The sequence below is a fragment of the Arachis stenosperma genome, chromosome 6 (genome assembly GCF_014773155.1).
Source record: "Arachis stenosperma cultivar V10309 chromosome 6, arast.V10309.gnm1.PFL2, whole genome shotgun sequence".
NCBI classification, from domain to species: domain Eukaryota; kingdom Viridiplantae; phylum Streptophyta; class Magnoliopsida; order Fabales; family Fabaceae; genus Arachis; species Arachis stenosperma.
The window spans coordinates 127,914,479-127,930,393 of record NC_080382.1 but is presented as its reverse complement, the minus strand read 5'-3'; the positions used below and the strand labels follow the sequence as shown (position 1 = coordinate 127,930,393).

Below are 15,915 nucleotides of genomic sequence, written 5' to 3'. Positions count from 1 at the left end.
GTTGCAGCGTCTAGATGGAGGAGAAAAACACGTCAGCGTTTACTTAGCGGGCTGACACGCAGGCACCAAACGGGACGGATCGGGTCGGGCCAGACACGGGTTGGTTGTGAATCAGTGGGAGGCTCGGGTTGTGACAAGTGGAGAGTTTCTGGTTCATTGATTTGGCAGCGAATCCAACGATGCTGGATGCATCTGGAAAGGAGAAGAAAAGTGGTTGCAGTAGGGACTTGTGGTGACACGTCAGGAGGTTTTTGACGACGGGAAGAGAGAACAAGGGGCTCTAAACTAATTTTTCATGGAAATAAAAAATTGGCTCTTTTATCATGTTAGAAAATAAAAAGCAAACTGAAGAAAAGTAATGTGACTTATCAAGTATGTTTTGATGATACAATATAGAAGGGTTTATATAGATGCTTGTTAGAAGAATCAAAGTAATAAAAGTGTAATAACCTATAATAAATATACAGATATATTAAATTAATATGATTGATGCTAAATGGTCTAATTAATCTTAATTATATTCTAACAGTATGAGATAGCAGGTAAGGGTGGAAATAGACTAAATACTCTCTTAGGTGCTTATAAGGCCTGTATCCAACCTCATCTATTATAAAATAAGTTCAGATTCAGACTATTATATAAGTTTTATTTTGTTAATAAGTCAGGTCTAAGCTTACTAATTAGTCTTATTGGCTTATCAAGTCTATTTGGGCTTATTAGAACATAAAAGTAGAAGCTCAGGTACAATTAACTTTATGTGAAGTTGATAATTAAGAGTTGTTAAATGATTTGGCAAATTTAACTAAATTGTCATTTAACGACTCTCAATTATCAACTTTATATAAAATTAACTGTATTTGAATTTTTTACTAAACATAAATAAATATATAAATAATTTTTTTATCATTAATAAAGGTATTAGATATTTTAAATTTATTATATTTTATTATATATATTTTTATATATTTTAAATACTTTAAAAAAGTTTATAAACACTAAATTTAGTATATTACATATAAGTAACTTTTATTTTTTAAAAAAATTGTCAACTTATTTATTAGACTTTAGATTAGGCCGGACCTAATAACAAATTAGGCTTAATACTTAAAAAAAAAAATTATAATAGTCGAATTCAGGCTGATTAACTGTATAATAAATCTAGTCTATTTCTACCGCTAATAGTAGATTTGCAATTGGCTTGACGATTTTGGGAGTAAACCGCAAATTATTTTGAATACGAATATGGTTTATCTTTTCTAAAAGTTCAATTCTAAAAATTTTATCCCTCTTAAAACAATTGAAATGCATTGGTTAATAGTAAACTCATTTAATAACCATTAAATCTAATATGTTGTGCGGAATTCTAATAAAATTAGTTAAAGTTAACTGTATTCTAGTATTAAATAATTATGGAGCTCATTCTAAGTTCTTTGATGATACACTTGCTAATAAACACTGGCAGGAAGCATTTTTGTTTGTGTTATTTTTGCAATAAACTCATTTAAATCATTAGAAATGAACAAGATAAGATTAATATAAAATATGGGTTCAAAATCAGCACCAAAGTTGAGATGGCCGAGTTGGTCTAAGGCGCCAGATTAAGGTTCTGGTCCGAAAGGGCGTGGGTTCAAATCCCACTCTCAACAGTTAATTTTTCTCTTTTTTCCGCTTGTTCTTTTCCATCTCTGAAACACTGGATCATGTCAACAGGGCTTTTGAGTCTTTGACGAACCAAAAAGATAAGTAAATGGGTTCAAAAGATCACTGTATCTTTGAGGCCCAACTTCAAATTTATATTATAACTATAGTTATGTTCCTTTTTTATGACAAAAGTATGGAGTTTATATTTTATATTTTATATTCTGTTTTTGCACTTAATTCATATTTTCCGATTGATCTATTTCTGTTTTGCCACTTATTATGTATACTATAATTAACATATATTTCAATATTTGTATTATAATCACAATATATATCTAATACATATTTTTTGAAATTACCCATATTATATTGTTACTTAATAATTTTTAACGGAAATATACAATAATATTCATATGCTTTCAAAATTATAGAATTGACCTAAATGAAAAATAATACCTACACAAATTAGTTAATTATATACGTATATTGAACAAATATAACTTTTATATTCTAAAGTATAAGTCATATATTTTATTTTATATTTATATTTTTAAAGATAATTCACTTATTTAAACTAAAAAAGCTAATTATCTCTCTATCCTGATTATATTATATATCATTTAAACAAATCACAACAAATTCAAGCATTTTACTAATTAAAAAACAATAGTTATTATTTTTAAAAAGAAATCAAAACCTTCCACCGTGAATAACGATAGAGGATGAGACATCAACCCTATTGATTATGCTATATATTTGTGAAATTATCTAAAATTCTCATAATTTTGTTTAAAAAAAAATAAATATGTAGATATTTTAATAAAAAATCTAAAAATTAAATAAATAATTCAAGTGTTAAAAATGTCTAGAATAATATCTAAAAAAAATTCTAAGATATATTCAAGTGAAAATTTAGGCTCTAAAATTATCTAAAAATTATGATGTACAAACTTGTGAGGCTTATTTGTAGTGTTTTATTGTAATTAACTAAAAAACACACATCAAGTTTCAAAGTCTTTGTACTCTCTCTTTAGTTTATAAAAAATATAACTACAAATTTTCTCAAACCATCCATTAAAACTAAAATAAGTTACATAAATAAATTAATTGGACTTTAAATTTATACAATTACAACTTTCTAAAATAGGTTACATCTTTATTCTATTTTAATTTTATATAAATCGCTACAGAGTGTAGCAGTTTATAGTTTGCATGTAATCTGCTACAAGATAGCGCAAATTATGTTGAAAATGTGCCATTAAAAAGCTGTTAGAGGGTGTCACGATTTTTAAAGAACCTGGACCATGCATAAACTGCTTCAAGAGTTAGCGATTTGTGAAGAAACAGTAGATAGCGTAATCCGCTAAAGACTATAATGAATTACTTGTTGTAGAGATATTCCACTGCGATGTATTGGTGTGGCAGACAGTGACTTTAACTCTATTCCCGTTAGCATTCTCCAAAGACACCTTGAAAGCCATGGTAGTTTCTGTCTTGTGGAGAATGCTAAATTGCTAATGGAAGTAGAGTTAAAGTTGTCGTCTACTATACCAATACATTGCAATAGAATGCCTCTACAACACGTAATCCGCTATAACCTCTAACGAATTACGCTACCTATTGTTTTTTTATAAACCGCTAGACTCTACAGCGGTTTATGCATGGTCCAAATTTTTTAGAAACTGCTACCCGTTGTCATAGAAAACTTTGATTCTTAAATATTTGAATAAAACACTAAGGCTTGGTGAATGATTTGGTGCTAGGAAGTATTCTTGATATTTGCCGCTCATTTTCACTAGAACAACTATTGAAAGGTGATCTATCCTAATATTCTATTTAATGATGCACACAAGTCATTTTGGTACCATGTTTGATGAATGATTTTAATTACGAAAAAATTCAGATGAAATTGACTTCACGTGAAGTTGATATTTGAGAGTCGTTAGATAAAAATTTAGTCAAATCAGTCAAATCATCTAACGGTTTTCAGATACCAACTTCATGTGAAGTCGACTGCACCTGAGTTTCCACCTTTTAATAGACCTTTGATCTTTACACAATTTTGACTTTGAGATATTATACTTGTATCTAAATGTTGTTCATATTATTTTTATTTCATGCTTATGATATTCTTGAGTTCTTTACTTATTAAAATAAGGATACTATTCCAGGATTTTTTGTAGTCCATATTTGAATTACTGCTTTTATTCTTTTGTATGTAGGAATTATACCATGAATTAAATACTTATGACTATTTTGAACAAGATTATCAACCAAAGATTAAGAAAATAGAGTCCTTAAATGTTCCTTTAAAAGGTTAGAAAATTTATTAAAAGCTTTTTCTTGTAATGTCTAATGGTATTTGTTATTCCAATGATGATTAATTTTGATCTTCAGTCCTATGTACATAGAATATGCAAGACCCTTACAAAGAAAAGTATGAAAAAATAATCAATGATTGACATTTCTACTTTTCTTATAATTTCAGATAAGGATATCGAAAGCATCAAAATTTAAAGTTCTTCTTGTGTGTTATTCACTTTTGAATGGCACATGTTCATTTCTCTATATAAAGATACCATTTCTACATTTTTATAATTTATATTCACTCTAGTGCACATATTGAAGCGCTAGAGGTGGAGTTGTGTGTTGATAGATGAAGCCTCACGCTTTGAAGGATATTGAAGGACAAAAGTTGCTTTAGTTGGAGAAATCTTGTAGTTGTTATATTATTGATATCTTATATTTTTTCATTACAACCTGGAGTTTCTATATTGTGGCAGAGTATTAACTAGAGAACATGCTTGAAATTTTTTGAAGAACTCAAGATATCAGCTGAAGCTATGTGATGTTGACACTAAGCATAGAACAAGAGGAATAAAAGAAATAAAGGTAACAATTCTCTTAAGTATATAATGTTAAATATTTTTATATTAAAAAGGTTAAATTTATAAAAAAATTTGCTTTTTTTTTTCGAGAAAATGCTTCATTAATTATTCCCAAACTTAAGGTAAGTTTATTACTAATATTATTTCAAGTAGATTGCCACATCACTACCTCATTGTCAAAAAAGTGAAGAAAGTCGCGTGTTTGCTATTCACCGATGCATGAGGGTCTTGTTTGAGATAACTCCCAACACATGCCGCACTCCATCAACCTCACTCCTAGTAATTTGGTCAAAATACCCCTCAAACATACAACAACAGATACACCAAGCTCTTGCAATGTTCTCTATCAAGGTCATTAGAGTAATTCCAACTTTTTAAATCTAGACTCTTAAATTAGTCAATCTAAAGTTTCGCCAAACCAAAGCACTATATTAACGGTCATAACAACTCATAATTTCTCTCTAACTCTCATTCTCTCACTTACAATCATGGCTATTACACCAATGAATTCAAACCTCTACAAGATTATTATTGTTATTTCCTTCCTTGCACTCACAACTTGTCCGGTTGCCTCGGCTGAAGAATGTGCCTCGAACCACCAAGGAGCATGTCACAACCGGAGCGAGGCGCTCAAGTATAAGATAATTGCAATATTTGCAATTCTGGTGACAAGCATGATCGGCGTAACGCTGCCGACGCTCTCACGCGTTGTGCCGGCGATTCACCCAGACCGTGACCTTTTTGTGTTAGTGAAGGCCTTTGCCTCCGGTGTCATCCTCGCCACGGGTTACATGCACGTATTGCCGGACTCATTCAATGACCTCATGTCGGACTGCTTGCCCAAAAATCCCTGGCACAAATTCCCATTTACTACATTCATCGCCATGTTTTCTGCTATTTTCACCCTCATGGTGGACTCTTTCTCCATCTGTTTCTTTAAAAAGAGAATCACTGCTTCTTCTTCTACTACTACTACTACTACTACTACTGATTCTTCCGAAAACATTGAAGTTGATGGTGGTTGCCGCAAAGTGAATAAAGAATTGGAATCGCTTAGTCACAGTCACACTCACGGTCATGAGATTGAACATGGAAATGGAAACACGAAAGTTGTGAGTGCGGAACAGTTGCTACGCTATCGTGTTATCGCTCAGGTTAGTTATCTTAGTTGGTAAACTACCAAAATAGTAGTAGAAAGCTTATACCATTAACAAAAAAAAAAAAAAAAAAAATCCCCGATAAATATGAATGATAAATAAGTTTTCGAAAAAATTATAAACGTAATAATAATAAAACAATATCATATTTTGTTTATTAGTGACAAATAATATGTTTTGTTATTTTATCGTGTTTTTATTATATGCATGTAGCACTACTAATCTTCGTTTTATTATTGTTGTTGGTGGTGAATTTTAAGCTTCTGGGTTATGTTTATTATTTATTGTTTGGTGTATGAATTGTGAGATGTAATTGTGTGTATATAAAACGTATGCAGGTGTTGGAGCTAGGGATTGTGGTGCACTCAGTGGTGATTGGTTTATCATTGGGAGCTTCAGATAATCCATGCACAATTAGGCCTCTCATTGCAGCACTTTGCTTCCATCAACTCTTTGAGGGAATGGGCCTAGGAGGCTGCATACTTCAGGTTTAATTTATTGATCACTGATATATATCTTTATTATATTTTCTTATGTTAAAAAACAAATAAATACACCAAAAAAAATACTAGTTAATTTTATTAAAACCAATTTTTCGTAACTACTAATAATGAACTAATGAAATAGTGGATAAATAAATATTAGAAAAGTTAGTTTCTAGTCTTTTTTTCTAGAATAATAGTAATAATAATTACTCATTTTTTTCTAAAATAATTTTTTATTTTTTCTAAAATAATTTTTTATTTTAAAGTTACGAAAAATTGAACCTATTTAACAAAATTATATTAATATTTTTTACTTATTCCATTTCTTTTAATATTTACCAGTATTTTTTTAATAACTTAGTTCAATCATGTCTTTTTTAAATGTATAATTAAAAGAAATATTAAACATTGTCACCAATGTTTGTTTAGTTTGTTAAAATAATATCTTTTTTTAGTCACCAAAAAATAATATCTTTTTTTGTCTCTATTTTCATTTATAGTATTTTTGAGTTTTACAATTTTAAAAGTGAAAAATTAAGAATAATGAAAACAAAATTTCTTAATTGTTACATATTTTGTTTTTCCCGCAGTTCTCTAAATTAAATATAAAACACTAAAAATAATTTAATTAGTATGTTAAAAGTGATAAAATATATTGATGCTTATATTTGAATGGTTTAATCCTAGTAATTTAACAGCCGGATAACACTGTTATTGATTTTTATATATAGTATCTAAAGAATAAAGAATAATAAAAGAAAAAAATATCTAGAAGTGTAATATTTACTAAGATAATAATTATGATAAGAGTGAACTACCATTTTAAATTCTGAAAATTTTCATTTTTTAACGAAATAACTTTTAAAAGAATAAAATAACATTTTGATCCTCCAAAAATAATGTTAATTTACAAAATATACTAATAAAAAAGCATACTCAAAAAAGACTCTAGAGGTCGAAATGTATGCTTAGAAAAAAGATATTCCATCTTTTAAATTTAATAATATTATTTTAAGTAAATTCTTTTTGAAATTTTTTTTTGGTAAAAACATAAATACAAAAAAATACTCTATATATTGAATGTTAGGTAAGTTTGTTGTACGTACCTTTCTACATGTTACAACAAAAAATATCAAATGTATGAGTTGTTTGTCCATTATGAAAAAATACTGTATTTTATCAAATTGAGACCATTTTTTCAAACTCAATTCTATTTTTTTCTTTTGAAAATTATTTTATCAAATATTAAATTATTTGAGATCAGAATTATGATTTACTCACGAAGTGATATTCAACTTTATGTGAAAAAAAATAACTAAGAATGATTTAATATATAAATAGATATCCATCTAACGAATATATATTTCTTTTTCATTATTTTTTTTGTAACAGGCAGAGTATGGGATGAAGATGAAGTGCATTATGGTATTTTTCTTTTCCGTGACAACTCCATTTGGAATCGCATTGGGGATAGCTTTGTCAAAGGTGTACACTGACACAAGTCCAACTTCACTCATAGTTGAAGGTGTTTTGAATGCTGTGTCTGCAGGGCTTCTCAATTACATGGCATTGGTAGAGTTATTGGCCACTGATTTTATGGGTTCAAAGCTTCAAAGTAGAGTGAAGCTTCAGATTTATTCATATTTTTTTGTTTTGGTCGGAGCAGGAGGCATGTCAGTCATGGCAATATGGGCATAGAAAAAAAAATGAAAAAAGAAAGAATAGAGTAGGGTTTTTAGAGAGGGATTATTTTTTACCTTTTTTTTTCTCACATGCCTTCACTAGTTAACACAGAAGAAGAAAAAACAAAAGAAGAAGAAAAAGAAAAGAAGAGTTCTCGAATTTCATGGGTTATTTATTCTCTCTCTTTTTCTCTCTCACTCTCCCCATTTATGTGTGTATATCATCTTGAATTATATATTATCTACAATCAAATAGTTTTTTGAGCTTGTCATTTAGTCTAAAAAGGCCTAATAGATGTTAGCCAACAGCATTTTTTGTATGCTTGAAGTTAGGACTTTACGTCAAGGTGTTTTGTTCACTTTTGGATTGTCACCCAATCAAAGTATCATTGGCTTTCTTCAAATTTGGTTTAAGAATAAAAATTATTTTAGTCAAATTTATAACAAGACTGTAACGACCTAACTTTTGACACGTCAGGACTAATGTCAAACATTTAGGTATTATTCGTATGGACCTAATTGGCTCTAAATTTAGAATGTCATTATCAAGTGTTATTATAAGCCTTTGTTGGATTAGCGTGATTAAAACTATTTTTCGTAAAATTTATTTAGTTTTACCACGAAGTTAATACATACAACAATATCACAGATAGATACAAAATAACAGAAGATACATGCCAAAGTTCAAAATACAGGGTACTATATCAAAGATATACATACATAGACAAAATAAGAAAGACAATCCCATCCCTCACACGGGTCTCCTTAATTGGAACCGGTTTACTGAAAGGTCCTATTTCTCTAAAATACTATAAAAGCGAAAAAAATAACACTACAGATCACCAAAAAGAGTAGAGGACTAGCTATGTCAAACTCTGGGATGGTCTCCAAACAACTCTCTGATAATTGGCCTAACCTCTTCAGGAATAGACTCCTCATTCAACTCTAAATCTACCTCCAACTGCTCAATCCAGGTGGGTGAATCATTAGAAGGGTCAGCTACTTCAAGGTCAAAAGGTGCGGTCTAAGTAGCTACAACATGGTGTCTCCAAGGGTCATCGGACATTGGCTCAACCTGGAGTGCAGGAATAGGAAAATGCTGAGCAAGATCTGGATCAGCCTTGTGTACGTACGAAAAACCCGGATATAGTACATTGTAGTGCAGCCCTACCAAATTGAGAGGATGGAAAAAAGAGAACTAGTCTCCAGCTAGATGTAGCTCGGATAAAGTAAACTCATATGGCATGTCAGGATTAAAGTGCGGGCTATGTACAGAAAATCGAAAACCACGGTCGCACAAAGCGTAGATGCAGCTCTTGGGTGTGCCCCATATGAAGACTCTGCCCTGCACGGGGTCCTCATAGCTCAATACAAACGGAATCTCAAAGAATATCACTACCGATCCCATTTGAAAAAAGGAAAAAGCAAGAAAAGAATGGTGAGAACCTAAAATTCCCAACAGGGTGAAAAGGGGTCCTAAGGTCTTTGTCTCTAAGTTTTCGTTAAATGTAAAATCACAACATAGAAATAACAGAGTACAAATATATAGTGGACAAACAGAATCAGTTATAGATAGTTAGGAAATTGCAGTAAATAATCACAAAAAATTCATATGCGCAAACAACATGATACATGCATGTTCTTAGTGCAGGCCATGAGCTCATGCGTCGGTTATCTATCCACAACCCGACGTTACCTGGGCGAACCCAGAATATGGTTTCTCTACTATGCCAGTCAGGTATATTAGTATCATCATGGATGAACTCATGTTAGTCAGGATAGCTCGGCATCACAGGTTTATTCGTGTCAGTTAGACTGAATCATAATCATAATAATTTTTGCTAGCATATCCAATGTGCGTCATAGTAAGAAACAAGCTATCAGTCAGGCGAGTGTTCCCACATTAGCAATCTTTGGTTAATATCTTGGGGCTTTTCTTATCCTCTGTATTAATCTCTTGGGAACTTTTGCCCTCAGTTCTTTGTACATTATAAAATATTCTTATATTTAGTCTATTTTCTACAAATTTGTCCTAATAGCGATTGACCTTCTATTTAATAATTAATATACTGGACTCGAAATTGTGCAAACTATATATTCACGCGTCCGTAATGGATTGAAGTTTATGACAATATCATTTATGCATAGCTTCAATAGCTGTCCTTACGATTTGCAAAATAGAGACTATTATGCACAATCCCTCAATTCAGCATCTATTGACTTTCTAAGGCACATATACGTCGTGTAAAGTTCGCGCACGAGACCTTTACTTACATGAGGTGATTCTACAAGTCCAAAGATTTAATTTAAATATAGTTTTGAGGCAATCCAATGAAAATTGAATTTTATAATGATTTTTAAAGTTTTGCCATTATTTTGAGAAAATTTAGAAAAAAGCAAACAGTAGTGATTTTAATAAATTCATGAAAAATACCTTCTGACCAAATTGTCCCTAAAAATTGGTGACATCAAATAAGACTCACCCAGATTTCAAACAAACAAAATTCTAGTTCAATACCATATTACACCAAAAAGTTATACATCTAGGAATATAGCTTGTTTTAGAGAAAGCTGTTTTAAAAGGTCAGTGAGCTAGTCACTTTTTCACCTGCATAATTAATTTGACAAACATAGAATTGGTCTGAAATTTAAATTGGATATTATAGGCATACAAAGATTTAAATTACCATTGGTCTCAACCTAATCACTTATCAAAGTTAAAAGTTAAGTAGGTTAAAAGTTGATGTTTTTACAGTAGGAGAATAGAATTTTTTGCAAAAATCAACAATTTTCAAAAATTCATTCCTCTCAACCTACTTATTGATAAGCCATAAAATTTTTATGCAGTATCCAAGACACAACAAAATTTTATAGAAAAATAATTTCATCTAAAATGGTGGTCTGGATTGCTCCCAGCATTTGATTCACCTTGCTGCCAGTTATGCAGAAATTCTGCATTAAACAATTTTAAGAACCTCATATGTCAAATTATATATCTAAGCTTAGAAATCTTCTAAATCCATAATTCTATATTCTTTTTTTATTAAACACAGTTGTTAGAATAACTAGTACAGCCCAAAGAACTCAGAATCAATAATTCACAATTTTACAAGTGCATATACATAATTGAACATTTATTTTTCTGCATCATATCAAAACAGAATTTTTATATGCACTTATCATCAATCAAACACATAATGAATCATCCATCCACACAAGCAAACACAGCAGCAAACGTAATATTCTATCTATCCTATCCCTTACTTGGTTGTGCCAAAAACTGAGGTGCTTTGCTTCCAAGCTCACCTTTTCGGCTACAACACCTAATGCATTATAATTCAATTTCGCTCATCATCATCATCATGGCCATGAAGCCGAATCCATGATCACAAGAAGGAGGAAGATGAAACACTCACCTTCTCTAGCTAGATGGTTCTGTGGTTCAGAGAAACTATAAGAAATGGCCTTATTTTTCACAAACTAGAAGAAAGAACAAAAGTTAGTTTGCATGGTGAAGTTAGGAATCGAATTGAAGAAAGAAGAAGGAACCGAAGCTAGCTTACCTAGTGAGAAATTTTAGGACAGCAAGAAATGATGGAGGAAGATGAGAACTACATTCTTCAAGCTCCTATGGAAGTTGAAGAATAGAAGAAGATTGCATGCTAACCGTTCTCTCCTCTCGGGTTGCTCTCGACCTTCTCTCTTTCTCTCTTCTTTTAATAATCAATTCTCTTTTCTAATTCTATCCTAAGTTAGTTCAAATTATATATAAGAAATTGAGTAAGTGAAGTAAGGGATAGGTATAAGTATGCATATGTTTTCGTGGCTCATGCATGAGGATAGGGTAACACATGTACTTAGCATTAATAACTAAGTATTTACTAGGCTAATTAACCATGTGATGTAACCATGGTTTGGGTGTGTTGTCCGTGGTGATTAAGAGAAGAAAAGCGTGGATTTTTGTTCTTAATTATGGTTGAATTATTATTGGTTTGAGTGAGCTAATAGTTTGGTTAACTTAAGGTTTCATGCAAGGGTGGTTAAAGCTTTAATTTGGCTTAACACATAGCATATATAGGTATTTTGGCCTAAGAATAAAAATTAATTGATGTGATCATGTACTAATTGATTGATGATACATTACATCTAGGGTTGTTTCTCTACTAATTCATCATTTAATGAATTAATGAGATGTGGCTAATTTGAAAAAATTAACTATAGCGATAATTATCTAATTACCAAAACTCGTCATCGAAAAAACTAAAAAGTTTTATTGCCACGAGTTACGATTCTAATATATTATCTACACCATATATATATATATATATAAACCTATGCGTATCGACGTTGTCAAGAATAAGAAGTCACAGATCTCGTGAGGTAGGATTTTTACAAAGACAAACTCTAAATATTTGAAGATATCACCTTTTCTTTTTTTTGATTAAACAGTTACTCAAAAGAGAAGTGTAACCTAAAAATTCTCTTGGTCAAGACCCAACCAAGTTGAAAAAATCAAAACTAAATAAAGTACATACACATCCATTAATAATAAGTGTTATAGTAACTTTGACTTAGTGTTTCCACCTAAATTTATGCCTCATAGTACATTCACTCTACCATAGAATGAATTTAGTTTATATTTTTCTCTATAGTAATTGAACATCATATATCATGGCATATTGAATATTCTGTGAGATATATTTTTAAATATATAAAAAGTCATGTCTAAAGAATTGCATCTGTCTATAAATTTGTAATTTGTTAAAGAGTTGTATCATTTTAAAAGAATATTTCTCTTCATGAATATATATATATATATATATAGTAATCCACATACTCAAGCGTATGTGTCTCTGAATACCATCTATAATTAGAATAACAAGAGTCTATCTAATTTTCAAATTTTTAATCTTTTCTATCTCAACATTTTCTCAATTTAGAAGAAAAAACATATACAATATCATCTTGTAAAGTATCATTGGTATAAGAATTTAGGGTGTGATTAAAAATAAAAATCAAGTAATCTTTATTACGTATATGCATTCATTAGAAAATTTGCTTGTGACTCATTTACACACCTCAATTTAGATTATTGGAGCAAATCAAGTCTAAAAAAATTGTATATCACATCCTATGAAGGTGCACTATTCTCTTTTTTAATCTTCCTATTGCAAATTTGTTCTGCCATTCTTATCTTCCAAGCCTCACTACAAGAAAGTTTAAAAATAGTGACTAATTTTAGCGACTAATAAAATCGGTCACTATTAGTGACCGATTTTGTGACAAATCAAACTTTTCTAGGATTTAAAAAATTTAGTTGCCAAATTGGTCGCTAAATTTCAATTAGCGACCGATTTAGTGACCACCCTCTCCTGATTGCTAAATTAGTTGCTAAAATAAAAATTAGTGACCAATTTAGCTACTGATGACAAAGCTAATCTAGACAGTTAGTAAAATCAGTCGATATTTTTTTAACTTAGCGACTGAATTAGCAACCAAAATAAAAAAAAAGCTTTTGGGTATGTTGGTGGCTAAGTCGATCACTATTTTTAATTTAACGACTGATTTTGTGACCAATAAAAAAGCAAGCTTAATAGTGGTTGGTCGCTAAATCGGTCACTAAATCGGTTGCTAAGTGTTAAGATAGCGACCGATTTAGCGACCAACTATAAAATGCTAATTTTAAAGCAGCCAGTCGCTAAATTGGTTGCTATTTTATAATTTAGTGACCGAATTAGCAACCGACTTAGAAATAGGTGGATAAAATAGTTGGTCGCTAATTCGGTCGCTAAGGTAGCGGTCATTAAATCGGTAGCTAAGGGTTAATATAACGACCGATTTTAGTGACCAACTATAATATTTTAGCATTAAAGCAGTTGGTTGCTAAATCAGTCGCAAAACCAACTAAAAACTAAAAGTTATAAATTTTTTTTGGTTTGCACCAGGGTATCCATCAGGCCGGAAGCCCAATGACTAATCCCTCGGGTACTAAAAGTTATAAATTAATTAGTGCTAAATTGCTCACTATTTTAAAAAACTAGATTTCAAAATAAATTAAAAAATCCATCACTTTTCAACCCTAACCCTAAGCTTTCTCTTCACACAGTGTCCTTCTCGCCTCCTGATAAACCACAATTTGATAGTTTATTTTGTATTGAAATGAGTGGATTTTATCAACTTATCCTACATTTATTTATTGAAATATCATGGTTTTGTGAATTCCTCCTAAAATTGTGTTTAAGATTAAAAACATATCTTTTAGACTCTTAATTTGCTAAATTTAATCCACTTTAATCCCATTCGATGTCTTGATGTGCTTGTTAAGGCAAGGATGGATTGTAGAAGCGAAGAAAAAAGCATGTAAAAGTGGAGAATTCATAAAGAAATGAAGTTTGGAGCATTTCAGGGTCATGAGTACGCATGTTTTGGAAATTCGCAAATTCTTGCGTACACATGCCTCATGCGTACGCACGATTGCCAGCACGTGAGTTCACTTAAGTGAACATGTGGGTCGCAATTTCATGTTTTCTTGGGCATAATCCTACTCATTTCTGAAGTATTTCAAGCCAAACTCAAGGAGGATGAAGGGAAGAGCAATTAGGATAGGTTTTTGTTATGTTTTAGGTTAGATTTCTAGAAAGAGAAGCTCTCTCTTCTCTCTAGAATTTAGGACTTTAGGTTTATTTCTCTCCATAGATTTAGGTTTTAAACTTGCTTTGATCTAGTTTCATTTATAATTTCTTGTTTTAGCATCTTAATTCTCTTAGTTTATTTGTTAATTTCATCTAATTTGTTGTTTTTATGTTCATGAACTCTTGTTAATTTTGATTCTATTTAATGCAATTTGATGTCTTTATATTTATTGTTGCTTAATTGAGTTATTATTATTATTATTATTATTATTATTATTATTATTATTTTCTTACAATTAGTAGTTTAGATTTTATTATTCAAGTAATTTACCATATTTTTTATTTTATGCATGCCAAGTGTTTGATAAAATATCTCTTTTAATTTTAGTGTAGTTTTTCACACTCTTGACTTGAGATTGAAGACTTAGGTGACCTTGAGTCATTGATGTCTAATATTAATTGGTCTTAGGATTGTTAGTTGATTTGGTTTTCACTAACGCTAGTCTTTCACTAAGTTAAATAATGAGTTGGCTAGGATTTGTGGATTGAGATCAATTATGCCTATTTGACTTATCCTCGATGTTAGGGTTGACTAATTGGGATTAACTCTTCATAATTGTCATATTTGTGGTCAATGGCTACGATAGAAAACCTTGACTCTCATCCCTTGCCAAGAGGTCTTTTAGTATTTTGATTTCTTTAATTGCCTTAGTTTAATTGCTTTTGATATTTAGTTATTTTTTGCTTCTTTAATTTCTTGTTATTTACATTTCTTGTTTATTTCAACCAAAATCTATGATTTTCTCATATCCAATAATTGATCACTTGATTGCATTTTAAGGGAATGGTAACTTCAATGCCAGTTTGCATTATGGGATAGAAAATCAATTAAGGGAGGAGCTGCATGCTTATGCATAACCTTCATGGCAACAACCTCCTCCACTTCACTATGAGTACAATCCTTCCTATCGTGCGCACCAATTCAATGGATATGGTAGATCCTCTCATGGTTATCAACCACCACCATATGCCTATAAACCATACCCTCAACATAGCCTTTAACCACAACATTTTCAAGCTTCATTCTACCATCAAACACCTCCATATGAGCGTAACCCATATCCACCATGTCACTAACCTTATGTATCTCATGAACAACCATATGAGCCACCCTTAGAACCACCACCCTTCCAACACCAATACCCTCAAAACCCTTTTAGACACATACGTCTATACTTACCACCTTAAAACTCTTACCAATATCAACCACCTTCTACATATGAAGATTTTCTTCGAATTGATTAACATTCTTTCTCTCCACAACCCTCAACGGAGGAATCACTCCAATTATTCCTTCAAGAGCAAGAAGAGTACTAAAAGAGGCAAGAAAATATCATGGCTGCCTTAGTCGCAGCTCTATCTCACTTAGC

The 15,915-nt window shown here is 31.0% G+C and overlaps 1 protein-coding gene and 1 non-coding gene across 2 annotated transcripts; both read left to right on the top strand.

Annotated features, from left to right (window-relative positions):
• Positions 1-1,565: 1,565 nt before the first annotated feature.
• On the top strand, positions 1,566-1,646 carry TRNAL-AAG (transfer RNA leucine (anticodon AAG)). The gene has a single exon. It is a non-coding gene; the product is annotated as a tRNA-Leu (tRNA).
• A 3,364-nt stretch (positions 1,647-5,010) lies between these two features.
• LOC130936549 (fe(2+) transport protein 1-like) lies at positions 5,011-8,154 on the top strand. The gene is made up of 3 exons (XM_057866640.1): positions 5,011-5,683; positions 6,025-6,174; positions 7,564-8,154. Exons 1-3 carry the CDS (start codon positions 5,018-5,020, stop codon positions 7,867-7,869), a joined length of 1,122 nt encoding a protein of 373 aa, XP_057722623.1. The 5' UTR covers positions 5,011-5,017; the 3' UTR covers positions 7,870-8,154.
• The last annotated feature ends 7,761 nt before the right edge of the window (positions 8,155-15,915 follow it).

Coding starts and splice junctions, on each gene's coding strand:
- LOC130936549 (XM_057866640.1), top strand. CDS start 5,018: ATGGCTATTACACCAATGAATTCAAACCTCTACAAGATTATTATTGTT. Junction 5,684..6,024: donor GCTATCGTGTTATCGCTCAG/GTTAGTTATCTT, acceptor AAACGTATGCAG/GTGTTGGAGCTAGGGATTGT. Junction 6,175..7,563: donor TAGGAGGCTGCATACTTCAG/GTTTAATTTATT, acceptor TTTTTGTAACAG/GCAGAGTATGGGATGAAGAT.